Raw genomic sequence first — 26,974 nt, 5'->3', positions numbered from 1 at the left:
TTCTGTTGATCGATGTCATTACATTTGGTGAAAAACACATAATGACTTGTTTATGACTCGTTTTGTCAAAGTTTAGGACTTGGACTTGACTTGAACTTGCCCATCCTGACTTGAGACTTGACTTGGACTTGCAAAACAATGACTTGAGACTTGACTCGGACTTGAGCGCAAAGACTTGAGACTTGACTCGGACTTGCAAAACAATGACTTGGTCCCACCTCTGCCGATTACTCCCCCTTTTATTAGTTTTATGAAGGAGATGTCCAGTTACCAAGGCGTGTGTGTGTGTGTGTGTGTGTGTGTGTGTGTGTGTGTGTGTGTGTGTGTGCGCGCGCGCGCGCGCGCGCTCGCTCTGTGTGTGTGCGCGCTCTGTGTGTGTGTCCGACACCGGCATTTGTTTTCAAATGACCATGAACAGTAATTTACACACATCTGGCTAACTAAGGTAGCCTATATGCGGGTGTTCCCAAAATAAATTAGTTTAATCTTAAACTCGATGTAGTGCTAAATGCTGTCGGACGTGCACCGGAACGAACGTCACTATCATAATATCTTCTGAAAACAAATGCCAGTCACACACACACACACACCCCTCCTTCATAATGGCCTTCTCCTTGTTTTCCCATGATTATCCGTAAATCATACAAACAAAACCAAAACGTTGATTTATCTGTTTTCCCGTCTGGTTTAAAAACTGAATAACGTCGGTTTTTTGGTTTTCCGTTTTTCCGAAAAACCAAAAATCGACACCGGTTATTTTTTAAACATTAATATGTTTTGGATGCATATTGTTCTAGTATTTGTTCAGGCTGTTACATACAATTAGCCTCTGTTGCTTCCTGCTGGTGGTGAGTAAATATTAAAATCAGTTAAAATTTACAACCGGTCCGCGATTTTTTTTTAATGTATGCCGGTCCTTGGCACAATAAAGGTTGGGAACCCCTGCGATAGAGAACCAATGCAAGGCTCTGTTGAATGGTCTCAAGTGAATCTAAACAAAAAAAGGTGAAGGAGTCGAGATATCTTTGTTAAATGTCATTGGGTAATCTTTCAAGTGTTGTCATATTGCGCACAATAACACTGATTTTCCTGCATTTCCCCAATTTGACACACGGGCCGTTTCTCAATCTCGAGGATACTGGCTTCCAAGCCAATATTTCAAGGATGCTACGTCATCGAGTGCCGCCGAAGGACTGTTTCAATCTCCAGCATACTTGGAATTCCACCGAGGCCGCGTCCTTGGTTTGGGGGAAATTTCGAGGCTGCACATGGGTAGACTTCGCGTCCTTAAAATCCCCACAATGCTTTGCGCACAGACCAATTTCAAAAACCTTTGCGGAGAATGGCTGAACCGACGCAGCACACATTTCAATGTAAGTAGCCTATGTAGTGGCGTAGAACATGTGTTGGTAAATATGTTACTTTGTTACATTTGTTTGTTATCACCAAAAATGTGTTCCGTGAAAGTAAAGCAAGTTCATAATTAGATAGACATCGTGAGGTATTTCTTTTCGGTACAGTTTATGTTGAAACCGTTAGAGAGTGGCACACTTGTTAGCCCGTTCCATTCTTCTTCGTTTTCCGAAGCCGTGGCTTGGAAGTATACTTGCTTTTTTTCTGAAGGAAGTGACTTGGAAGTAGGCCTACGCGACTACCAAGCCAGCATCCTCGCAATTGAGAAACGGCCCTGGCTTCCAAGCCAATATTTCAAGGATACTACGTCATCGAGTGCCGCCGAAGGACTGTTCCAATCTCCAGCATACTTGGAATTCCACCGAGGCCGCGTCCTTGGTTTGGGGGTAATTTCGGTGGGTAGACTTTGCGTCCTTCAAATCCCCACAATGCTTTGCGCACGGACCAATTTCCCCAAATCAGTGGCGTAAAATGTAAGGTGGGCCTCTCATATGACGCACACCTGCACACTTGCTAGCCTGTTCCACTCTTCGTTTTCCGATTGCAAGGATTCTTGCCTAGCTTCTGAAGGAAGTGACTCGGAAGACATGTGCTACCAAGCAAGCATCCTCGCGATTGAGAAACGGCCACGGCCTCAATGTCGAGGAAGGCTGCTCCAGAGCCACTATTTCAAGCATACTATGTCATCGACTGCCGCTGAAGGACTGTTCCAATGTCCAGCATACTTTGAATTCTACCGAGGCCGGCGTACTTCGTAGCGAGAAATTTCGAGGCTGCACATGTGTAGACTCCGCGGTCTTAAAATCCCCACAATGCTTTGCGCATGGACCAGTTTCCAAATCTTTGGCGGAAATCGCGCTCCATTTAAGGCGGGGCCTCGCATATGACCGCATATGACGCACACCTACTCCACCAGAGAGTGGCGAAGTCACGCCCATCTACTTCCGCCCCATGGGACCTTATTTCGGAAAAATTATGTATTGAAGTCAATGGAGAGAGAAAGATTATCTTTCGATCCCGTTTGAATTGTGCCACGAATCACACATATGATGTTTGTCAATTAAAAAGATAATTTTGCAAGTCAAAAAAATTAAAATGTGTCGTAAAACTGTGAAGTAACACATTGTTTTGTGTGAAGCGCTCAATGAACTACAACTCTGGTCTTGCATATGTCACCAACACCAAGATGGCCGTCACGTTGGCACATTTCACCTCTTTCTTTCAGAATGAAGCGAAAAGTATTAAAAGAGGTGAAAATCACTACAAGTCTGGCCATGTGCCACAAAAGGGGAGTTAGTCGGTTCCGTAAGAGCCGGCATGCGGGACCGGCTTTACAAGGTTTCGGTGAGTAACACAAGTGTAATGTGTAACGTTAATGTCAGCTAGCTAAATTAACTTACGTGCCTCTGGGATTTGTAGTCTTTCTAGTTGTATATTTTTCATAGCTTATATTTCAACAGTTTTAAGACAAACTGACTTTTTTGACATGGAAATGATTTTTTAAGATTGACAAACATCATATGTCATGGCACAATTCAAACGGGATCGAAAGATACATTTTCTCTCTCCATTGACTTCAATACATAATTTTTCAGAAATATGGTCCCATGGGGCGGAAGTAGATGGGCGTGACTTTGCCACTCAATCATTAGGCTTGTTTGAGACAAGCGAGACCTGCGCAGTTGTGATCAAGTCTTGCTAGTGTGTTGCATGCATGGATGTATAATAAGAACTGGATACAGTGTGGGAGGCGGGGCCTCATTCATTATGAGAGTTGCTCAATGGCGCATGATGACAAAATGGCCCAACTTTTGAGAGAGCGAAACGTCACAGATTACCCGGCATGCCTGAGAAGTACCCGTATGTGCGCTCATAGCGCATGCGCAACTTTAACCACGCTGCCCAAAAGGCTCGTTCACATTAAGCACGTGAATTTGCGTACACGTAACAGCACCGCGCGTTCATGACAGCATGGTACTGGATTTATATTAACGAGGCGGCAGTTAGCAGCTAGCGGCTAGCTAGTAAATTATGCTAAATTACACATCAATCGTTATGTACTTTTATATTACGCTGACATCAGGATCTAGTGATATCCAAGCAACAGAGCTTCATTTAGCATGATACTTGTGTGGGTTGTACATGAAACCACTTGGTAATATATAAAAATGTATATGTTGAAGCCTGTTATGATCAATTGTGAGTTAAAACGTTATCTAAAAAGTAAAGCTGATGATGGATTACTGTGGTGGAGTTAAAATAACAATAGCCTATTTCTTTTTGAAATGTGATGGAGTAAAAGGATAGTAACTGTGATTATTCATGTTAAGTAGCCCACAAGTAACTAAAACAATTGCAAGTGCAATAAGAAGCTACAGGAACGTTAATCTAACGTCGGTAATATTAACTTTATTTAATACAACATTTACGGTACAAGATTTAATCATACAGCCCATGTAGTATAATATTTTACAAATGATTAATTACAGCAAACATGTGCAATATATCCATTATTACAGCTCCGTGGGCTGGCAGTAAGGCGATATGGTCCGTTGTTATTGTGCATCCATGGGTAAAGAGAAATGTAGTACTGAACACGTAACTTGAACGTGCCGGGCAGCGCGGTCCCGTGGGTTAGATGCACGTTCATAATGCAGAGGGAAATAACTCTCAGAATAACATTATTAGCACATTTTTACAACTTGAGGAACGAATGTTTTTAATAAGGGCTATACAAACGTTCATACTGGGTAGTTTATTTAGTTTAAAAAAAATTATCCAACGAGTTACAAACCACTCTTTCCCCATGTAAGTCAATGGGAAAAAGTGTTTCCGGGCCCAGCAACCTAAAGGAAGTGTAGTACCGCCGTTTGACCAGCACGAATATTCTCATCAGACTCCGGCGCACTTCCTGGGGGCTTGGGTTGCATGATGGTTAGTCATTAGGCTTGTTTGAGACAAGCAAGACCTGCGCAGACCTGCGCAGTTGCGATCAACGTCTTGCTAGTGCGTTGCATGATGGTTAGTCATTTTGTCCGACTTGCTCTGGAGGCCCGCCCACATGAGACTTTGAAATTTCGCGGGACAAAGACGCCCGCAGCCTTGAGAGCGAGGCGCGGCGAGGCGGCGCAGTTCCTCTCCACGGTAGGGGTGGGCGGATCGATCCCAAAATATCGATACTTCCGATATTACGTTACGTTTCAAAATATCGATACTAGAGCCAATAGGATCGATACTGTTATACTTTTTTTCTCGTCTCCTCTACTCGTCAATTTCTTCAAAAAACTATGTGCAGACGAACACAAGTATATGCTCTTTTCTTCTCTCTCCACTGCTGTCCTCTTCTCCTCGAGGCTCCCTGCCTGAACGCCGATTATCAAGCTGACTGACAGCAGCCAGCAGGGCAGGACAGCAGCAGCCAGCGACTCGCGAGTGCAACACACACACGCGCATGATGGCTGAGAGAAAGAGCAGCGTTGTGTGGAGCAATTTCACAACTGGCAATTAAAACTTAGCGAACTGTGATGTGTGCAAGAAGACAGTTCGCTACTTTGGCCACTTTGTATTGTTATTTTTCATGTTTGCACTTTAAATTTGCAAAAGTAAAACGTGTATTTGTCTATAAAAACTGTCCTGTCTTTATTCCTGAAAATGAATTCAGATTTAGTCTATTTATGATGATTTCAGCTCAAAAATCATGTCATGCAGCTCTCCCCTATATGAAAGTACATAAGACGCTTTTCATTAAAAAAAGTATCGGTATCGATATCGGTATCGGCGATACTGGCCCTGAAATACTTGGTATCGGATCGAATCCAGATTTTGTGGTATCGCCCACCCCTACTCCACGGGCTACGGAAGCGAAATGCTTGATGGGAAACAACTCGCTGGTATCTCGAGCTGAGCGCTCATTGGTGGGTTTTACCACGTGCTGGTGATGAAACTCTCCAATTGGCTCGGCAAAAGTGTGTTGTTGTTTTGTGTCATCCATTCCCATTTTTCTTCATTGTTCCACAATGTTTATCATCATGAAATTAATATCTATATATTGTATACTATACTTGCACTGCTTACTGTTTTCATACTTTATATATCTTAGCATATTCATACACACTGTTCATACTGCTCACAGGCTGATATCTAGAGTATTCATACCCCTCACTGTTTATTCATCATTCAATTCATTCTATATTTTATTCTGTCTATTGTGTACATTACTTTTCACTTTACTGCTTGTTGCACCTGGTTAGAAGCTAAACTGCATTTCGTTGTCTCAGTACCTGTAATATGTGCAATAACAATACAGTTGAATCTAATCTTGAGCAGGAACAAATGTATTTACTTAGTACATATCTGACATTAACGATTAAACACATGTGTGCATTCTTTATAAATGCAAACCGAGTCAAGCCGACTCCGGAGGTGGCGGTATGCACCTTAAAGTTGTTTGTAATCCGCCAAAAAACAGAGAGAAGAAGAAGTAGACGAAGCCGACTCCGAGCTGTCCGACTTCAGGCGAGCTTTTTGAGACCTCCCCCGGCTGCGATCGGCTATTCTTGTCTACTTTCGAGGCGAGCCGCAACGTGTCTCAAACAAGCCTCTTAATTTTCCGAGGCTAGGAAGGATTCTTGCCTCGCTTCTAAAGCAAGTGACTCGGAGGTACATGTGCTACCAAGCAAGCGTCCTCGACATTGAGAAACACCCACGGATATATTTGCTTGAGTCAAAGCGGAAGTACCTGCATTTTCAAAATAAGGCAAGGACATATCTATTTATTTATTAAATAAATTAAAACCACGTGTCCTTTTACTAATGAAATGTTTTATATTTTCCGTGCTAATAACAGGTTATTAATAATAGGGGAAAAAGCAGTTTCGAAATAAGCAGCGCTATTATATAAGTTGTTTTTTAATATGCATTCTAAAATAACCATATCCTTTCAATTTATATAATTTAATTCATTATTATTGACGTACATTTATTGTTGTTGTAGAAAGCAGATAAACTTTGAACGACTTGCTGTAAATAAACTGCATGGTCACGTGGTTCCTCTACGTCACATAAGCCAGGGGGAAGATGGCGGCCGCCGGAGGAGAGTCTTCTACCACGAATGTGTCGGATGAATTATTTCAAAACTTTTACACGGAGGTATGATAAAGCTAATGAGACTTTGTGTTTTTTGAAAGTGTTGCTCGTTGTCTCTTCATCGGCTGAAGCCGGCTACTCAAAAGCTCTCGTGTTTATTAGCTAACAGGCCTCAGACATGAACACAAGCTAACGATGAGAAGCTAACGATAATATTCACAGAGGTGTTTTCTTTCTGGTGTTCAGGACACCCCCCATGCTTATTTTTTCCTTTTTTTTTAACTACCACAAGTCACTTAATCTTTATCACATTTGGATAACTATAATTATCCTTAATGTAGTTGCTGTTAGCCTACTATCTAGCAGCTTTATCAATCGCAGTGCAGTGTAAACACGCTTTGACCAGTAACATCATATCAAATGAATGAGGTCAGGCTCCCAAAAAAGCTGCAGAGGATCCTCCTGTCCACCACTAACACTCCTGCATGCTGGCTGTGATCACAGAAACCCCCAGAAGAGAAAAATACTCAGAACATCCCCAGAAAGTGCAGCTTCCGATGGACGCTGCAGTTCGACTTCGAACTAATCTTGATTTATATTGCATCTTTCTTACAAGCATGTATCCAAAAGAGGTTCACATAGAGATAAAACAAGAAGTTGGCAATGTAAAGGCAAACATCACAACAACATATTAAGAATAAGCCAATAGAATACAAATAAAGACCAGGATTAAAAATAATGTAGAAAATGGATTCAAGAGGGAGAGGTTTTCCATTAACTTTTTGAAACGCATAGCAAACTTGGATATCTTTCAGCATTAAACCACCATACAGTTTCCTTTTCTTTTTACAAACTGCTACTTTGTTTGTGAAGGAAGTGTTCATGATCATAATGTGTTTTTCTTTTTACAGGTGAAGCAGATTGAGAAGAGAGACTCTGTGCTGACCAACAAGCAGCAGATTGACAGACTGCTCAGACCTGGCTCTTCCTACTTCAATCTCAATCCCTTTGAGGTGAGTACACCACCAATGAAGTATGTTGCTGAGGTTTGTTTTGATTAGTTTAATGGTTAATACATTTAAATATATAAAAACGTTAACTGCCAATCATCAAGTTATGAGACATTAACATATATCTGATTAAATCGCTAGTCAACTCAAGTGTTGATTTCTAATAACATAACTGTTAGGGAATCATTTGCTTAGGTATTCAACCTTCGACACAGTTCATCGTTTTCTCTTTCTTCTGTCTCTTTTCCCATGGCATAGGTCTACGGCCTTGGGTATTGCTGCTATCTCTCTTAAGGAGGGGCAGCTTGGGCGCATTGTTGTTGCCACTCTATGACAGAGCACAAGCTGCCATGAGGTAGTTTACTGTTCAGGGACGTAGGTTCCCTGGCTCACATTCTTTCTAGTTAGATTCAGGGTCCATATTTGTTTAGTCTCACTGATAAAGAATGTTGATTATTGCACTCCGAACTAGTTAAAGCCTCGAGCTGCAGAAGAGTTCTTCAGAATTGGTTTGGCAACCACTGTGTCAACTCGTGATACACAACCTGTCTTGTCAATTCTCCAGTCGTAACTCCAAATAAACCGTCAGTGTTTGCCATCAAAGATCCAGCTCTCCTCGTGTCTCTCTGAGTCCTGTTTCCATTGCTTCAGAAGTTTCCATCACAATAACATTTTGGGGAATCAAATCTTGAAATGTATAAACATGTCCTTTTTTCTTTACTTAATGACTAGCCATTTCTAATCAATGTAATACAAATCCAATCTGTGACATCAAATCTTACTCCCTACTTTATAGTTTTTTTTTTATTATTCCCCCCTCCCAAAAGAATCAGAAAAATGACCTCGTGTTAAACTTTTGGGTGAATTTTATTATCTCAATAGGCTGAAAAATCTGCTGTCGTCAAGCCCTCATCAGAATGAGCCACCAATTACTGTCTTAACAATATGATCACAGCAGAAATATTCCTCTTGTGTTGACACTTTGGTTAAGATCTCGATGTGATATAAACTTACCAATGTTCACCTCATGCTCAGGTGCTCCAAATTGATCCTGAGGCAACAGATGATCAATTGAAGAAAAGATTTCGGGCGGTAAGAATACAACAAAAAAAAAATGTGTCAGCGCTCTCCACTGTGACTAGCTGTGGATGTGGTGCCATGATGTTTTTTGTAACTACTTTTCTAATATGTGCTCTCTTTAATCTGCAGTTATCCATCTTGGTCCATCCAGACAAAAATCAGGATGAACAAGACAGATCGCAGAAAGCCTTTGAAGGTCAAATCTTTACCACCCTGTATGTTTTGTAAATTCAGAGGCTTTATCTGTCACATGCACAGAAGCTACAGGGTAGTTGTTGGCAATACAAATGTTTAGTCGTCGGCTCCTCCAACAATGCAACATACTTAAAGGTGGGGTATGTAATTTATTTCAGAAACACTTTTTGTTATATTCCATGGAATGCTCTTAACATCCCGATAGCAATAAATATATTAAATGCTTTGACAATAAATACATTAAAAAAAATTCATCTGTGGAAGCCGTGGCGCTGCCAAAAGCATGACCAATCATTTTAGCCGGCCCGGCTAACTTTTTTTTAAATAACTGGATGGCCTGCCTGCCTGTCAGCCTTCCATCTGTGCACAAACTTATCTCGTGCCCTCATTGGTCATGTGCGCGTTCGTGTGTGTTGGAGGAGGGGCTCTGTAAGGAAGTGCCAGACTTTTTCCGGTTGTGTATTTTCAAATTGTAGCGCACTCGAGCTGGTTTCTCCAAAATTACCTACCCCACCTTTAAGACATAAGTACTTCTTTATATTAATGTTAGCTTATTCGGTATTATTGCATGCCACTTTTGCTGTAACAATGTACATTTCCCCGCTGTGGGACTAATAAAGGATTTCTAACCTGAGAAAGAAAAAAGACAAAATATCGCAAATTATATAATGGTGCAAGTAGGAATAAGCAGGAAAAAGTCAACTATATATGTGTAAATTCAATGGAAATAAAACAGAATGCAAAAATAAAGTATTTCCAGTAGAATACAATCCTGTATTTTTAATAATGTTATAATAACTATTTGGACTAAAAATGTATGTAGGTGAATATACTTCACAGACCTCAGGGGAATGAATATGCTCTAAATTGGCTGTAATTTAAATTGATAAATGTTTCTCATCTTAGCCGTTGACAAGGCGTACAAGCTCCTCCTCGAACCAGACCAGAGGAAGAGAGCGTTGGACGTGATCCACGCAGGACAGGAATATGTGGAGCATCATGTGAGTTTTCAACACATCTCTTACTCTTCAAACACTCAAGGCATTTTGCCTGCATGTTACTCAGCTCTCCTGGTCTTTATTTGTTTGGTGACATTTTCCCTGCCACCCTGTGCTCCCAACAGGTAAAGGAGAAAAAGAAACAGCTGAAGAAGGACGGGAAGTCGTTGGATATGGAGGAGGACAACCCTGAAGTGGTAAGTGAAAGTTACAAATATATCTTACATACAATATAGCTGTCATAAAAATGAAATGGAGTCATTGTGATTACATGCACTCTCTGTCTATTAGTCTATTAGTGAATTACTTAATTCAAATAGGATTTTCACAAAGTTGAAATAGCGTATATTTGTAATGTTACCAAATATAAGTTTACTTGTCTTTCTACAGTTCAAGCAAGCCGTGTACAAACAGACCATGAAGCTGTTTGCAGAGCTCGAAATCAAGAGGAAGGAAAGGGAAGCAAAGGACATGCACGAAAGGTAAATCACACACTATGTTTATAACCCCTTTTTCTTTTTTAACGGTATCCTACCTAAACCTCTTTTTAATGTAAATCATTTTGATTCTAAATGTTATCACGAACTTTCTAAAACAGATTGTCATTACCTCTTTCTCTCAATTCACCAGAAAAAGGGCAAGAGAGGAAGAAATCGAGGTGGCAGACAAAGCAAAGCGGGACCGAGAATGGCAGAAAAACTTTGAGGTGGGTTCCTCCAACAATGCGGTCACTCTCTTATAAATAGAACCACGGCTGCTTTTGGCATTCAAAGGAAAATGTTCACCCACTCTTTTATGTGGATGCCTTATCGGAGTTAATGGTAAATGTTGTCAACTGTAGCAACAAATTATCCAGTGTGTGTTGTATTGACAGAAACAGTTATTCAAAGTTTTTCTGAACTTCTTATTTGTGACTTAAGCCTTTTATATTAATACATGATCTTTAGGACATACTATGACTTTTAATTACATTTTATGAGATGCTTAACTCATCTTGTTTTATGACACACATTTCTCCTTTTTTTAATGATTATTTCTGTAACACATTTTCAGGAAACAAGAGATGGGCGTGTGGACAGTTGGAGGACCTTCCAGGCTAAAGGAAAGAAGAGCAAGGAGAAAAAGCCCAGGTCCTTCCTCAAGCCCCCTAAAGTCAAGATGGAACAGAGGGAATGATGCTGAAAAATGGGACTTTATTAGATTAACATCCTCTGTTCTAAAAACCCTAGTTCTGTGTCATCACCTCGTCGTCTGCAGTCAACTGTGAAGTCTTCTCTCGGATACTTCGTACAACATTTCCCTCATCCGACCCTGACAAACGTAGTTTTGTACTTGGTTTTCTAATGTACATATTTGTGATCTGGACCCGGAGATCATACCTGCCTCATGAAAGAGAAAACGATGTATCTTCCACTTCTGTCACTGATGAGAAAAATGTGCTCTGTCATTGTTGTTGTCCTTTTTCTTTTTTACTAAATAAAGGTTGGTCCTAACAAGCCTACATTACAGCGTGCTACGAAGATGAGTCTCAAATATGCACCAAAAAAAAGGTATTAAAAAAACAAGTTTTGAGGTACTTGTTGGACACTTTACTAAGCCAAAATACTGACTGGATTCACACCAACCTTAAAACATGCTGTTGGATCAAAGCAGAACAGAATATGATCTGGAAACTTGACAGAAATATGTTCAGTTGTCCGCAATGTCTTAAGATGTTCATTAAGATGCTGTCAATAAAGGTATCTGCTGCACATACTTTTATATTTATATTGAATAAAATCCCCTTTAGTTTCTGCTTTTGTATTTTAAATGATTCCACCAAAAAAAGCAGTCCAGGAGTGAGAACACCAGATCAGTAAAATGGTAGTCATTCAAGGTCAAAGTGTCAGATTTACTCAATATCAATATATTCCATTTTCACAAGTGGCTACAGAGTTCAATGCAAAACAACCATCATGAACAATTAATATCAACTGAAAGAAACAAAGACAGACGAATATATTGGCCTTATCCCCTCTTCCTGGGTTAAGGTGCGAGCCTCTGCCTTTCCTCCGTGAGCTGTCTGTCCTTTCAGTCTCTTGAGGACCATTTGATTGTCGTGCAGTCAGGTGTGACATGACTTTACACTGATCCCCCCCCCCCCCCGCAGCAGCAGAGGACCGGCTGCTCCCCAGCAGCTCGTCCAGACTGAGGCCCTGAAATGCTCTGAAGAACGAGTCGTCCTTCACCGAGGCCGGCTTCCTGGGGGACTTGGTCTGCTGCAGGTGGGAGAGGGTGGAGACTGTTAGACGTATACTGACAACTAGGGCTGCAACCAACACTTATTGTTCTATTAAATGTAAGAAAATATTGCCATTTGACCCTAAAATGTCCATCCCAGATTAGATTAGCTTAGGGGTACTTGGTAGGTAATGTACATCAAGAGTAGAAAGATATAGCCATAGAGTACCCAATACACAAATATACCGTTTGAATACACACAGACCAACTTACTACTTAAAAATGTAAATAAAGGATAGTATATACATATATAAGTGTGCAAATAGCAACATAACAATTTAAATGTCTTGTGTCAATCCAAAACCCAAAGATATTCAGTAGTTAAAAGTTAAAACAAGAAATGTCAACATCTGAGCGCGGGAAAACTGCCAATTCTGCATATAAAATTTAAATGGCCAAGTCAGCCTTGACAAACTAATATATTTTTGATTTGTTTTGTTCATCTACCCTTGGGAGGCAGTGGTGGCTCCTGAATTGAGTTCTCCTGACCGTCCTCTGTGCGTTCTTCTTGGCAAGTTTGGCCTGCTGTTGTTTCCTTTGGCAAACAGCACAGAGCCACATTAGGAACAGCACAGGGGCAAGCAGTTTACTCATGTGAGGAACAGCCTTATCCTCATTAAACCATGTTTGTGTTGCCAAGCTGGATAACAAACACCATCAGAAACTAAAACTCTGAATGAGTCACTACACTTTCAGAAATCAATGAACACAATTTTGGGATAAATAACTCATACATGATATAAGAGACTAGATTGCCTGTTTGAGAACTAGTGACGTGTTCCCCGCCCTCTCCCTCTTCAGCTCCTCCTGGTACAGTCGGAGCCAGGAGTCGGGGACCTTCTGGCTGCTGCAGGGCAGGCTTCTCCTCCTGCTGACGCTGCTCCTGCGGCCACACTGCCCGCCCTTCACCCCTCTCTTGGTGGAGGGTTTCTTCCCAGACACACGACATGAGGGAGTCCATCTCTAGGCTGTCTGGAGCTGGTGCTGTTTGTGAGAGCTCACAGGTTTAAACACTGATGTTCAGGACAGAAGTCAGCGCTGTTGCTCTGCTTTACTTTCCAACAAGGGATGAGGCTTTTATCTGCAGATACAGAAAATAAACACTTTTATCCAGTAATCTTAAATTTATAGTAACAGCAACAAGTCAAGACATAATCGTCTCATTAATTCACGAAGTAGGGTTCTGTTCAATACATATCCATACATTTTCACAGATTATTCATTCTCTTAAAAAGACAATAACTGTTAGAAAAAAAGCTTAACGAAGATTGGCTACACCAAAGTATTTCAATGGAAATACATGAGGGTTCCTGGTATATTCTGTCTTGTAAGAGGTCTTCTGCTGAATACATTACTGTTCTACACAGTAGATCTGTCTTTTTTAACACAATATACTTTGTATTAAATAATCAACATTAGTCACCTGCAGGTATCTCCTGTAGACACAATCAGCTGATGGTAGGATATGTTAAAGCTGTAGAGTAGGCTACTCTCGTTGCTTCCACTACCTCAGTGCGTGTACATACACTTCTGCTCTGTCACAGAGTAATTCCTTGTACTTCTTAAATGAGTCATCATATCTGCTCATATATCACTTCCTCCTTCTCTGACCATGTCAGGCGATGGGATCAAGGTTGAGTCACAGAGGCCAGCTGACCTCAGTGACCCAGAGATCTGACCTCAAGGGTCCCAGCCTTTCTGTGGGACATGTTAAGCACACAGTGGTAAGACCCTATTGAGTTTATTTTACACTCTTGTGTAGCAGGGTCATTTGCTAATATCTGGTCTTGACGCCCCCATATAACCTGTTATATGTAGAGCATTTTAATCACTTAATTTACAGGACAAATGTGGAGTGAGAGAGAACGGGACATCGAAGCAGGTTATTAGATCAGCACTGCGTCACCCTCAGCTTGCATGACGCAGCATCCGTGCACCTGTTGCAGCCGTCCTGTGTTCCCTGACAGCTGAGCTCTGCGTTTGGAAAGAAGTCAGAGAGATTAGTTTCCAACAGACATTGGCTGACAAGAAATTAAAGGTAAAATGAGGCATACATTACAAGTTCAGTCGAGCACCAGGAGGACAAAATCAGTTCAAACTAATAGTTAAAGATCCTGCAGGCAGCGGGAAATAAGAAGTTAAGTCAGCTACTAAGATAAAGATAGTGGTAAGGGTCTGCTACTGGTGAACTGCTTTCTAGGAAAACTATTAAGAGAAAAATTACACATTTGTAAAGGTTATTTAATCAATAGAAGTTAAATGAATGCTGTGTTATTACTTTCCAGCAAGAAGTAAGTGTATCTTTGTTTATAGGAGTTCCCTGAAAACAGAACAATGCAGACTCCATGTTGACCTTCAGTTCAGACGTCTGACTTGAACATCGGTGGCGGCTTTAGTGAGAGGTAAAGATGGACTCAGACGCAGGGCTGGTATTTAAAGACGGGATGCCTCCCTTCAGCTACCAGAGGCCTGAACCCATACTGAGAGCACCATAAGCCTTTGGTAAGGAGGACTTAACTTTAATTCTACACAATCGTACATATATACAGTTTTATACGCTTTAATTTCTTACAAAAAAACAAGTAATATACAGTTGGGGGGGTGGGGACTATGACCTATATGAACTCAAAATAAATACCGGCAACAGGAGTTGTGTGTGGCTCGTTGGCTACTTCCTATGTGCTTTACCTCGATGGAGACTTCAGGTCTGACCGAATCACACGTGAAAAAAGGCAGTTTATGTTTTTCGGGTTTAAAAGAATGCAAGAATGTTCCCATGACTAATGCTGAACTACTAACAAGTCACTGAGCAAACATAATATGAGCATGTCACACACACTCACACACACACAGCCAACTCACACACACACACACACACACAAACCTATAAGACAGGCCAGAGAGGCCCGTGTGTGGAGTGCCCACCATTATCATCTCACTGGCGAAAATAACAGGCCTATAGATCTGTCTCCATATAGGGGAAAATCTTTTAGATGTATAAAAATAAACATGAAAAACGATATGCAACGCAATAACTCACTTGACCAAGACGTAAACATAAAACTTGAGACACTTGTCTCTTCTGGAGATAATTGCAATTTCCAAAGAAATATATATTCAATTTGAATTAATTGTTTCTAGCATAATATAATATTACACGTCTCCATGTTAAGAGTGATGTGGGTGAGGACTTGTACTGCATACACAGCTCTATCTCCTTTTAAACCTTTCCTTAGACTTCAGAATCAGAAGACATTTCTTCCCTTAAACTGAGTGATTGGGTCACCTGTAGTGTATATTTCCTTCTAAGACGGTGAATTATTTTCTTTACATGCTAATGAAAAGAATATACGGATGGACGGAAGGAATAGTCAAAAGGAAGACAGGAGCTGCATAGAGGGCTACTTTGGGTACAAACAATCTTCCACCAAAGACCTTTGTCCTCTGTGGAGGCTGTGGCGGGCAGAAAAGATTCATTCTTTTCAATTTGTCCAGTCTTTGTGTTACTTTGGTCTCTGCTGCAGAAACATGCCTCATGTGGCTGCAGAGGTGGATGTCCGATGGGCAGGGTGGTGGAGCAAGAGGAAGTTAAGGTGTCCATGCTTTATTGACAAACGACAGAAAAACATCCAGAGCCCCGATTAATTTAACAGTTCGCCTGCTCCACGATAAAAAAACGCTTGATCTTCTGTGTCATTCAGTCTCTGGAGGCTCAAGGGTCACCGGCTGATGTCCCGGTTGCCCTCCCAGCTCTTGCTGCTACCCGCCTCTGCGGCCGCCCCGTTCTCAAAGAAGGGGTGTTTGAGGGAGTCGGCCAGCGCCAGCCTCTTGGTGGGCTCGTACTCCAACATGCTTTCTATCAGGTCGAACAGCTGGTGGTGCTCCTCCGCCTCCGACAGCAAGTACCGCTGAAAAAGGGAGTAATGAGACACTGTCAAGGTACAGCAGTACACAACACAGTTAATTTCACTTTCAACCCTGCGAATAAACATCAATCCTTATTTCCTTTTCTACTCCCCATCAGCTCTTCTTACCCGTAAGGGTTTGCAGTTTTCTCTGACGTATTTCCCCGCTGAGGAGCTCTCGTCCCAGTCCAGACGGCCACGGTAGAAATACTTCTGCTTCCTGAGAGTTGAGACGTGACAGCGTGAGTGATGTGTAACTTTTATAAATAAAATATGTATGCATGCGTGTTGTAGGCACGTGTGTCTTCGCACCTCGTTTTACGAATCATTCTGGAGGGCACTGGTCCCAGGATCCTCTCCATCATGGCCAAATGCTCCCTGTTGTCGTGAGTCTGAAAGAAATATGAGTAAGGGATCCATGACTCAGCATTAAGAGGGATAAACTGATTCAGACTGAGTGTTGAACTGCTGCTGGTTCTGCTACATGAAGAGTAAACAACATAGTCAGAGCTAAAAAATTGTGTTAGTTTGGCTATTTGGTGAGATACAGGCTATATTGTCTAAATTGAAATGCTAAAGTAGAAAAGTCTTTAACTTTTATCTTACCCCTAGATTCCACCGGGTCCGTCTGCGTCATGTTACGGCCGCGCTGCGGCGTTCGCAAATATCGCGGCCACTCTAGTCAATGGGTGCTATTCCACCAGACGCGGCGTGTTACGGCTCAGAAGCGTCCCAGAAGCGTGTCGGCGCTGGGCTCCGCTCAAAATAGGATTCAAGTCTATTTTTGGACGCGAGGCGTTGCATAGCGTCGGGCAGGAAGTGGACCGGTCAGAGCATCCGGCCCATCCCCAAAATAAACTAATTTTGCAGACCCTATCCCTCCGTAGTCTTTCAAGTAGGAGGAGAAATGCCAGCGTTAGGGCTGCACGATTTTGGGAAAAAAAAATCTAAATTGCGATTTTTCTGACAAATATTGCGATTGCGATATTTATTTTTTAGCGACCCAACGGAAGTTTATTGTAAAATGCGGCCATAACTCCGGCTAGGAAGGTCGTATCAACGTACTCCCGTCTCAAGCACCCCCGCAGCCCGAGCTAGGAGTGAAAAAACTAAACTTACATGAAACTTCCGTTGGGTTGCTTTAAAGTCAAGCTTCAGTTTAAGATTCTCCCTGTAATAGATGTAAAACATGTGATGGAGCATTACTAACCTGACTCAGATGGTTTGTTTCACCAAACCATCTAGGAAAGCTCCATTGGAAGCCATTTGGAAAGGGCAGGCACTTTCAAAAATACTTGGCAGGTGATTGGATCAATCTGTCTATCACCTTCTATCATGGGCCACTTCTGATTGGTTAACAATGGTTGGTACATGTGGAGCACAGCACTTCTGATTGGTGTGGGTGACTGACACACAAGAAAGAAAAAAAAATTAAAAAAAGTTTTTAAAAAATCGCAGGCTTTGCGATTTAATAATCGCATCATTTAAATCGCGATTTCGATTTAAAATCGATTAATCGTTCAGCCCTAGCCAGCATTCTCCTCCGGTTTACAGGCACTGTGTAAATTATATATATAGAATAATTATGATGATGAATGCATTTTTGTACCACTAAAATACAGCAACACATCTTTGATTCATGTCGTGTATAACTGGAATATTACAATTAGTATTAACTTTGTCTGTACAAAGTAGCCTGTCCAGGAAATATGCCCAAATCAACAAAAACTGCGAGCCAGCAGGCAAGACACTCCGCTTCTGAAATGCTCCTGATACGCGCCCGGTAGGGTGTGACGCGGGAGGAGGCCGGACCAAAACCGTGGCGCAGCCGTGATGCGACGCAGACGGACCCGGTGGAATCGAGGGGTTAGGTTCCAGCAGTGGGCTGTCATTGTACCTGAAACAAGGTGAAGCCCAGGTAGTACTCAAACAGGATACAGCCGATGCTCCACACGTCACAGGGATGGCTCCAGCCCAGCTCTAAAGAACAAAAACATGCATCCAATTAATGAAAACATCTAAACAAATGTGTAAATGTTCAGTCTTCTTAAAGCTGGTTAACTGCTCGCTATCATTACACAAAAATGGTCAAATGACTCAAAAGCATTTCAGTTACATAGGGCAAATCCAGTTCATGGAACAAATATCATGAGGCTTCAGGAAAAGATTGCAATCTAGGAGGCAACGGCTCATTGACTTTAATTGTGTGATTATTTCTACATTAATTGTTTAATCGGATTGACCACTGCTCCCTGGCAGAAGTATTGTTGTTGCTGTTGATAATATAGGAATGTAAGATAGATGCAAACCGGGCTTAATTAGAAGAGGCTTTTAAACAGAGGAATGCTGAGCTGTGCTTGTTTTTTGGGGGGGGGGGCAGTGGGTGTGTGTGTCTACAGTAGTGCTGTAGCGACGCGTCGACTTCAAAATATCGTCGACGACATATTTCCGCGTTGACGCGTTGCTACACACACGTGGGTCACCCGAAGCAACAAGCAGTTCGCAATCGCACTTCAAACACAATGGAGACTGAAACGGCTACCACCTCCTCCTCACAGGATTGCGCACGAAGCCCCCAAACGAAAACATCTCGCCCTAGGTCTTCAAAAGCATGGGAATATTTTAAAGTTAGTCCAAAACACAAAGATATTTATATCTCACTGAGACTGCTGCATAGCCTAGCAGAAGCAGCAGCTAGCTGTGGTGGCTACCATTAGCAGCTAGCATTTGCTCTCCGATTTTTACATAAAATGGAATTATGGATTATAAATTCAATCATTTTTTTATACATAGACGTTAAAAACCTATGGATTAACCGATTCAGCCGCGTTTTTTCTCATTTTATTGCCATTGAACACGTCTTTTGATCAGATTACGGTGGTGAGACGATCTCCCGAGAAGCTCTGTGAAGGTACGTGTTGTGATGACTGTATTTGCTTCCCTTGTCGCGAGTCCGGATCACTCAGTGATGATACTATATACCTACATAATCTGTGGAGTCTCAGTTTTAATCGGATATATTGTATGTGCAGCTACGATAAGTAATAAGGGTACTTTTATCTTGAGTTCTGTGCCAATGTCCGTTAGCATTTTTTCGCTCAGGGGTCATTTAGATGCTTCTTATGAGACTTGTGTTTTGTTTTGGTAAACATGGTTTGTATCGTCAGTTAGCTGAGATTATTTCCGTTAATCTGGTATAACACATTAATAGGTTCTTAAATATTAAGATCCCCTGAGACACAGTATCGTGAAAAAAAAATGTTTTACATTACGTTTTTTATGAATTGAACAACAGAAAAATAATCGTTAGATTAGTCGACTAATCGATCAAATAATCGCCCGATTAATCGTTTTCAAAATAATCGTTTCCCCCCCAGCACTAGTCTACAGATGCTCCAGTTGTGAAAGACACGGTTCGCCACTGAATCTTAAGTGTAAAGATGAGAGGAGGAACAACAATTGGCAGAAACAGCTGTTGATCTCTAAACTAATTTCCCCATGACCCTATTTTATTTGGATCTGCGATAGGTTTAAATAATAAAATAGTAGTTTCTGAGCAGTAGTGTTTACAATTAGTTTGTGGCCCAGAGCCTATTGACGCACTCACCCAGTATGACCTCGGGTGAGCGGTAATGCCGCGTGGACACAATGGTGCTGTGGTGCTCGTGGTCAAAAGTGGCGCTCCCGAAGTCCACCACCCGAACTGCCGTGCTCTTTACTGTCCGCTCCTCTCGCTTCTGCAAGAAGGAAAACAGTGTTCACAGAATTGTTGAGACTTGACTTTTCTAGGACGCATTATGTAAATTCTGGCTGGTTCAAGGTTCTTTATTTGTCAAACGAACATAGCTACAGTGTAGTTATGTAGATGAAAATCTTGTGTCACAGGCTTCTCCAACAGAGCAACACAAAACACAGATAAACAGAAAAATATAGTGAAAGTAAATAGTAAATACAAGAAGAAAATAGTTTAAAAAAGTGAAATAGTGCAATAAGAGTCTAGATAAATAGATATGTTTTTAAGTAGCAGCCAGATGAATATTGTGGATGTTGTTTCAACAGTTCAGGTGTTTAACAGTCTTATTAGTAGTGTGGTTTATGGAAAATGTGTGTCTTCAAACTGCAGCTATGGGTATTACATTTGTATTCATGAGACCTCTAAGCAGTGTATTTTACCAACGTTTAAACAATAGACACATCAGAACCATCAGTATGACATTTAAAGTGGGATGTTTTTTGTTTTTTAAACGTTCCACTTAAGTCTATAAAAAAAGAGATTCTCTCTTTCCTTTGCATCTTACCTTTTCTACATTGAAGGACATGGTGAAGTCTGAGTTGACGAACAGGATGTTCTCAGGCTTTAGGTCTGTGTGTGTCAGCTTATTGTCGTGTAGGACTATGGAGAAAAAACATGAGTAGCTTGTTATGAAACACATGGAATAGTTCAAAGACACTTAAGAGGTAATTTGACAACTTAAAGTGGACCTATCATGCTATATTTGAATAATATATTGTAGGGCCATACCTATATAAAACATGTCTGCAAAGTTGTTTTTTCAAAATACCAAACAGATTATGCATTTTAGCCATGCCTCATTTTGCTCTATTTGCTATTTTTTTAGCCCTGTTTTTGCAAGGGCTGAATCTGTGAGAAGTCTTCTTTGCTGCTTTTGTGGCAGACTACAGCGCCACCTACAGTCCTGGCATAAGTACTACAACGTCTCCAGCACTTTCGAACGGCAATGGCCGTGGCTGTCTCCTCCTGATAGATGGAGAGTTGCCCATATAGGCGGAGCTCCTCGTTTCTGATGTCAGAGATATTTCAAATCTGTATCAGTCTTTATCAGATCCGTTGTACCCCTGTTTTTAGAGATTTGGGTATGGAGGAAAAGAGAGAGGGTTGTGTTTTCTGACACTTGGTGAGTTCCCTGACACACCGGGGACACATATTCATGTATAAAAGACGTACAAAAGTGCATTTTGCATGATAGGTCCCCTTTAAAGAACCTATCCAGGAAATCTTCATTACAGCATCATTTTCCAATAAGTTATTGAACACTCTCTTCTGATTGGCAGTTGGCCCTATAATGCCCTCATGTGGCTGCAGGCTGGTTACTACAGACAACAGAGGCTTTCAGTCCAGACCCTTAATTTGTAGGCAACTGATGAAGACACATCACTGAATAAGGGTGTTTGAAGGAAAATAAGGAAAGCAAATTGTGTAACAAAAACCTTCTAAATCTTATTATTATTACACGTCTATAGCCTACACTAAATATGCTAAATTGGTTTCTTTTACTTATTAGATCACAAATATGTATCTTGTAAGTTAACTAAATTAAAGACAATTAAAAAGTAACTTACATTTCACAGAGAGACAGAGTTGGTAGGCCATGTGTCGGACCTGACCGATAGGGTAGGGTAAGTAGTTGTTTTCCTTTAGAAAGTCAAAGGTGCTGAGAGCTAGCAGCTCAAAGGAGATACACATGTGACCGTGGTAGTCAAACCAGTCGTACATCTGTACACACAGGCTGCAAGAAAAACAACATACACAAGGTTAGAATGTGATTCAGTGGGTTAGGTAACTTCCCATTAATCAAGTATTTTTAGAAGCTAATTCAGCACAGTGTGTGTGTCAAAAGCTTTCAGAAAAGGGTGAGGCTTTTATTATCAAACATGAGCTAATGATATTGTCACTACAGTACTAGGTTGCCCAGCTCTAATTAGGTAAAGGATGATACTTGACTTTGAAGTTTATTACAGTACAACACTATTCAAACAAAACTCACAATTTGTTATCAGGGTCCTTTTCATTGATCTTCTCTAGAACATTTATTTCCAGGCGAGCTGCTTCCTTGTACTTTTCCACATTTTTGATAATTTTCAGAGCAACAGCGGCTCCTCCCCTATGAAACAAAACAAAACAGCATGAAGCCAACTACAGAGGACATAAACACAACCTTAAATCAGGGAGCAGATGCCTGAGCAAATGGCCTGACTTAATAGCAGATGCTAAAGGGAAAGTTGAACTTAAAGTCCCTTAAGTCCCTGATAATGATCAAGTTCAATGGTGGGAATATGGGAAGTCCCTCTTTGCCATAAGAACTTTTTTTTAATGCAGCTTCATCAGCTGGATAGATATGAACAAAGAACCCAAAACAGGAATCTCCCACCCCTCAAACGTGTGTCTAAGAAAAATCAAACACAGTGAGCAGGTGCCAGCTTTTTGGTGTCAACTGATACATACCTGCGGTGGTCGATGCACTGCATCACCCTCCCAAAGGTGCCTTCCCCCAAAGTGCTGACAATCTCATCTGTAACACAACACAGAGAGAAAAGGAAGGGAGAGGGAGGGCGGGGAAAGAAAGAACAGGAGCATTAGACATGTGGACTTAAGTAGGAATACATGATGCAAAAGTTTAAACAGGCGAATCAATCTTAGCGCCCATCCCCTTTTTAAATTCAATCTGTATGCTACGAGATGTGTAGAAAATAAGGGAGTAAAGCGCTCCCTTTCTTTGATGACCAATTTGAAGCCATCGAAATGAAGGGCACATCCTCCGGATGTGGCTGTCTTTGCCCAAAAGGAAAGTGGGGTATTGTGTAAAACTGGAAAAATGATTAGGTGTTTCTACAAAACTGTGCTTGATCCTGAAAATGACCACGGTGTAAAGTGTGTGCTGGTTGTAATAAGACAATACTGAGTAAGTGATGTGCATGTTAGATGTCTAAAACAAAAATCCCTGAAACCCCTTATAGTGGAAAAAGCTATCTTAAATTACAGATTTAGAACTGTAACTAATTTCTAATCTGAAACGCAACAGAGACAAACAGCTGCAAATGGGATTCTATGTTTAGGAAAGTCAAGTAACCTGTGAAACATAGAAAAATGCTCCACAGCTTAAAATCCTAGAACAAAAAGGAGAAGGTATCTAAGGTCCCTCTCAAATCTTCAACATTCCTGCAATCCACCCTGCTATTTCAGCTAGAGCGAAGAGCATTCTAGCAAGGCATCATCATCATCGGGCACTCCCATGTCATGTAAATGCTCTATGCTTTAATACTCATATGGAGAATGGTTACGATAGAGTAGTGGCAGTGAGTACATCTCTCTTGTAGGACGTCCCCACTCCGACAGATCAGGTGCCCTTCCTCGTCGTCCCTCACACTCAGTGCCCGCGTCCGGCTGTCGCTCCGCTGTTTTCACACCCAAACCGCCATCAGCAGGTCACGACACGACCGGAGGGAACGGGGGATATTCAGGGACAGCCGCAGCAATGGTAGACGAGGAGGGAAGAGGAGGGTGGTGTTGGTGGTAGTAGGTGGGTTTGGTGGTCATGGGGCGATTCACGCATGACACCACGTGAAGGAAATATATAACGATAGGGATATAGTGCAAGGGAACAAGTCAAAAATTACATGATGCTCCTCCCTCTACCTTTAATCCACAGCTGCTTACAAAAAGGAAGCAACTTGTATTCCATTCATAAACGCAAAACCAATTCAAACAGAAGTATAACTAAGTCAGAATAAATAAGATGGAAAATAAAATGAGAATGAATATGTGTAATCAAGAAGGAAATATTTAAAGATAACCCCAACATATTAACACTAAATTCAACCCCTTGCTTACTTACATTTATACTACTTAACACAAATCTGTGTATAAATTAATCCACACAAAAATGCATTTTAACAAATCTAAGACATTTCAAATGTCCATAAAAAATGTTGAATTGCTTGGTAGAACATTTTCACTTTTTTCCGTCTATCTGTGCTGTATTCACAAGTGGCATACCAACTGTTACCACAGGCATTTGGGCTTTACACAAATAACTGACAATCTAAAATATAAAGTTTTATGAAAGGTAGGGCCACAGACACAAACTAAGTGTGACCAGGTGTAACTAGGCATTCAAAAGGAAAAGTGGAAAAGCTGTGATGGGCGTGTATAGGAAGAACATTAATAATTAGCAGTTAATCATTAGTGAACTAATATAAAACTTAATTGCATAAAAATGAAAATGCTCTCCCAAAAAGAAATGCCAATGCAAACCCCACCTAGACAAAAATTAAACAAAACCGTCTGAAAGAACAAAAAAAAAAAAAATCATAAAGATTGTACTACTTACCAACTCCAGGAGCTATGGAGCGGAAATTGTTAAAGAAAGAAAGAGACAGAAGGAGCTGAGTGGAAGAAGAGACAGAGATGGAAGGAGAGAGGATGAGGAGAGCTAAAACACAACCTCAGGACTGGCTGTACTCACCGAGGAGGATGGGCTATAGGACCTGGTTCTACGCCGCCTTCGTTTGTGCTTACGCCTGCTGCCTTTCCGTCGGTACGACTCTTCCCGTTCTCGCTCCCTCTCGCGGCCACGTCGGTAGTCGTACAGGTTTGGGGTGAAATTGCGTGGGTAATAACTTTCAGCTGCTCCATGTGGCTCCCTTTCTCTGTCGCGGTCTCGGCTCGGATCCAAGCGTCTGTATCCGTCGCAGTATCTTCTGTCAAACGGCCGTTGCTCCGTAGAACGATTGTCACAGCTACGACTGAATCAGAGGACAGAGACATACATTGAAAGCTAAAACTGACAACCAACCAGACCCCAAAAAAGATCAGCAGAGTTGGTACTTTGAAATAGCAGTATACACACAAACATACCTCCTTGAGCGTACAAAGCTTCCTTCCTGTCGGTGTCCTCGTCCCCTTCGGTCTCTGTCTCGATCTCGGTCTCTGTCACTGCTGGAGGAGAAAGAAGGTGATCTTCTGTGCCGGTGCCTTCGCCCTCTGTCTCTGTAGCGGTCTTGGTAGCTGCTTCGACTGTCTCGTTCCGAAGACGAGTACCGTCTCGTGTGAGGCATCTAGTGAATTATGAGGACAAAAACAAACATCATTAAGATTTTTGGTACATAAGATGCCTTTTCAATTTGGAACAGTTGCAGGACAGCTGTTTATACATTTACTCAAGTTTTTAGTCAGCTGCTTGCATCACTGGGACAGCTGACCACTGCCAGACTTGTAAAGGGAACTGTGGGAGTCAGTAGGTGGGCAGTTGTAGAATAGAACAATGAAAGAATTTGATCCAAAATTAACTGAATATCAGACTGAAAGATTTTTACATAAGATGACAAGTTGATTGACGTCAACAGCTTAGTAAACAAACTTGTTTTTTAAGAATGTGATTACCTAGGAGGCCCATAGTTATGTTTGAATAGAAACATACATTTTAAGTATATTTCCTAAGTACTGCACAATTTCGAGATACTAGTACTTTACTTGAGTATTTGCATTGTTTGCTAATTCTACCGCAGTACAATTGAGAGTTAAATGGTGTACTTTTACTCCACTGCATTTTTAAACATCTTTACTTCCTTTGCAGATTTGGATTAATGATGTGAAATATAATCAACGCTAAAATAAGATTGTAGTTATTATTTTAAATTCACAAGCTACCCTGCAGTATACAAAGGAATTAAAATGTGCTGCACATTTAACAGTTGTGATAAACACATTAATGCATCAATAATTAGAATAAAAAAAATATAAATATATATTAGACATTTGGCCAATCTGCATCAAGAGTAGTTCACTTGTGGTACGTTAAGTATATATTGATGCTAAAAAGGGATGCTGCTACTTTTGTACTTTAACTTAAGTAACATAAGCAATGAAGGACTTTTACTTGTACCAGAGTATTGCTACACTGTGGTATTTATACTTAAGTACAAGATATGATATGAGTACTTCTTCCAACTCTGAGTTTAAGACTCCAACTTCTACGAGCATCCTGAAGCCTATACATTTGTGCAAAATGACCTGCAGCTAGACGAAGTGCTACAGTAGGCCTTGGAATATGTCAACTGATCAGATGCAGGGATGCATTTTAATAACCCTGTTGCATGATCCCATTTAACTAATAACAACCCAACACAGTTAAGCGTAAATACAACGACGGCAAACAACACACTGACGTTAATTGGTCGTTAATTAAATGAATTCAAATAACGTCACTGTTTCATCAGTTGATTAGTGTAACGTTAAATTCATACAGTTATAAGCGTCTAAACGTTGAGCTGATATCATACCGACGTGCGTTAGCAACCCGTTACCGCTGTTATGTTGTTGTCACTGAGATATCTAGTGCTGTCACTCCATACTTTTCAAAAACATACACATGAAAGGAGAAATATAGATGTAAACTTTAACCAGCTAACTAGCTAACTGACTAGCTTGCCGGGCTAGCAACATTAGCTAACGTAAATACTTTGACCGCCATCTTAGCTTAGCTACGTACATCAGCTAGCAAAACAGATACTTTCGCTAGCTGTCGTACTAACCGTTTTGTCGCTATGTGGCTAACATTACATAACGAAACGTCTTGTAAATGTTTTTTTACCGTTTTAGCAGCGAGCCCTGTACGTTTGTCCCACAAGAAATCCGTGTTGGCGTTCCAGTTTTTCCTCTATTATCTTATCGCCAGCACCGATGTTCAATGCTCTGTTGCTAGCAAGCGAGCAGCAGCTCTTCCCTGCCTTCGCTGTACAGACAGTTCTGGTTCAGACTGGTGGCTGCTACGCCTCCCTACGCCGAGACTGCAACTCCGTCCTGAATGTACACAAACCAACACAGCGCAGCACTCTGAACCCGCAGCCAGAATACCAGAATAACTCAATCACATGTTTGACTATCTTAATGGAATGTTCTTCAAAGTTTAATTTAACCTCTGTCATGCGCGTATTTTTTTAAATATGAAATCAGAATTGAAACCATCTCATCATTCCTGTTTTATGTCATCGCTTTGTAAACATTTGGTCACAGATTTACATTTTTTTAAAACATGCTCTATAAATAAACTTGACTGTAATTTCTGGCCAAATAAAAACAACAGATGCCGTTTTTTTTTGTGATTAAGAAGGGGAAACTATTTAGTTTAGTTTTTGTTGGTTTAGTTTTTTTTTAACGTTTTAAAATACATAATACTAACAAAAATTGACATGTAATCCTTTTCTCATT

At 41.1% G+C, this 26,974-nt stretch overlaps 3 protein-coding genes across 7 annotated transcripts; 1 reads left to right on the top strand and 2 right to left on the bottom strand.

Moving 5' to 3' along the window:
- Nucleotides 1-5,900: 5,900 nt before the first annotated feature.
- Nucleotides 5,901-11,282, top strand: dnajc8 (DnaJ (Hsp40) homolog, subfamily C, member 8). 3 transcript variants are annotated; one of them, XM_034210313.1, is made up of 10 exons: nt 5,901-6,169; nt 6,407-6,561; nt 7,410-7,511; nt 8,544-8,600; nt 8,718-8,784; nt 9,690-9,784; nt 9,907-9,978; nt 10,172-10,263; nt 10,412-10,487; nt 10,835-11,282. In XM_034210313.1, exons 2-10 carry the CDS (start codon nt 6,490-6,492, stop codon nt 10,955-10,957), a joined length of 756 nt encoding a protein of 251 aa, XP_034066204.1. In that variant the 5' UTR covers nt 5,901-6,169; nt 6,407-6,489; the 3' UTR covers nt 10,958-11,282. The 3 variants fall into 3 exon arrangements, with proteins under 3 accessions (XP_034066204.1, XP_034066205.1, XP_034066206.1); XM_034210314.1 differs by having other exon boundaries at nt 5,915-6,169; nt 6,479-6,561; XM_034210315.1 differs by having other exon boundaries at nt 5,958-6,169; nt 6,483-6,561.
- A 372-nt stretch (nt 11,283-11,654) lies between these two features.
- LOC117542572 lies at nt 11,655-14,043 on the bottom strand. The gene is made up of 4 exons (XM_034210316.1): nt 13,485-14,043; nt 12,796-13,142; nt 12,509-12,596; nt 11,655-12,039 (listed from the first exon to the last, which is right to left on the bottom strand). The coding sequence occupies exons 2-4, from the start codon at nt 13,020-13,022 to the stop codon at nt 11,683-11,685; spliced, it is 672 nt and encodes a 223-aa protein (XP_034066207.1). The 5' UTR covers nt 13,023-13,142; nt 13,485-14,043; the 3' UTR covers nt 11,655-11,682.
- Nucleotides 14,044-14,488: 445 nt separating this feature from the next.
- Nucleotides 14,489-26,566, bottom strand: clk2a (CDC-like kinase 2a). Of its 3 annotated transcripts, none has more exons than XM_034210310.1 (13): nt 26,358-26,566; nt 24,623-24,822; nt 24,231-24,510; nt 23,070-23,160; nt 22,211-22,277; nt 21,753-21,869; nt 21,328-21,494; nt 20,265-20,359; nt 19,574-19,703; nt 17,864-17,946; nt 16,279-16,358; nt 16,096-16,186; nt 14,489-15,969 (listed from the first exon to the last, which is right to left on the bottom strand). In XM_034210310.1, the coding sequence occupies exons 2-13, from the start codon at nt 24,820-24,822 to the stop codon at nt 15,781-15,783; spliced, it is 1,590 nt and encodes a 529-aa protein (XP_034066201.1). In that variant the 5' UTR covers nt 26,358-26,566; the 3' UTR covers nt 14,489-15,780. The 3 variants fall into 3 exon arrangements, with proteins under 3 accessions (XP_034066201.1, XP_034066202.1, XP_034066203.1); XM_034210311.1 differs by having other exon boundaries at nt 19,574-19,700; XM_034210312.1 differs by lacking the exons at nt 23,070-23,160; nt 24,623-24,822; nt 26,358-26,566 and having other exon boundaries at nt 24,231-24,501.
- Between the last annotated feature and the right edge of the window lie 408 nt (nt 26,567-26,974).

Source organism: Gymnodraco acuticeps, unplaced genomic scaffold, assembly GCF_902827175.1.
Source record: "Gymnodraco acuticeps unplaced genomic scaffold, fGymAcu1.1, whole genome shotgun sequence".
Classification (NCBI taxonomy): Eukaryota; Metazoa; Chordata; class Actinopteri; order Perciformes; family Bathydraconidae; genus Gymnodraco; species Gymnodraco acuticeps.
Note: the sequence above shows the minus strand (reverse complement) of the source record. Positions and strands in the feature narration are given on the sequence as shown.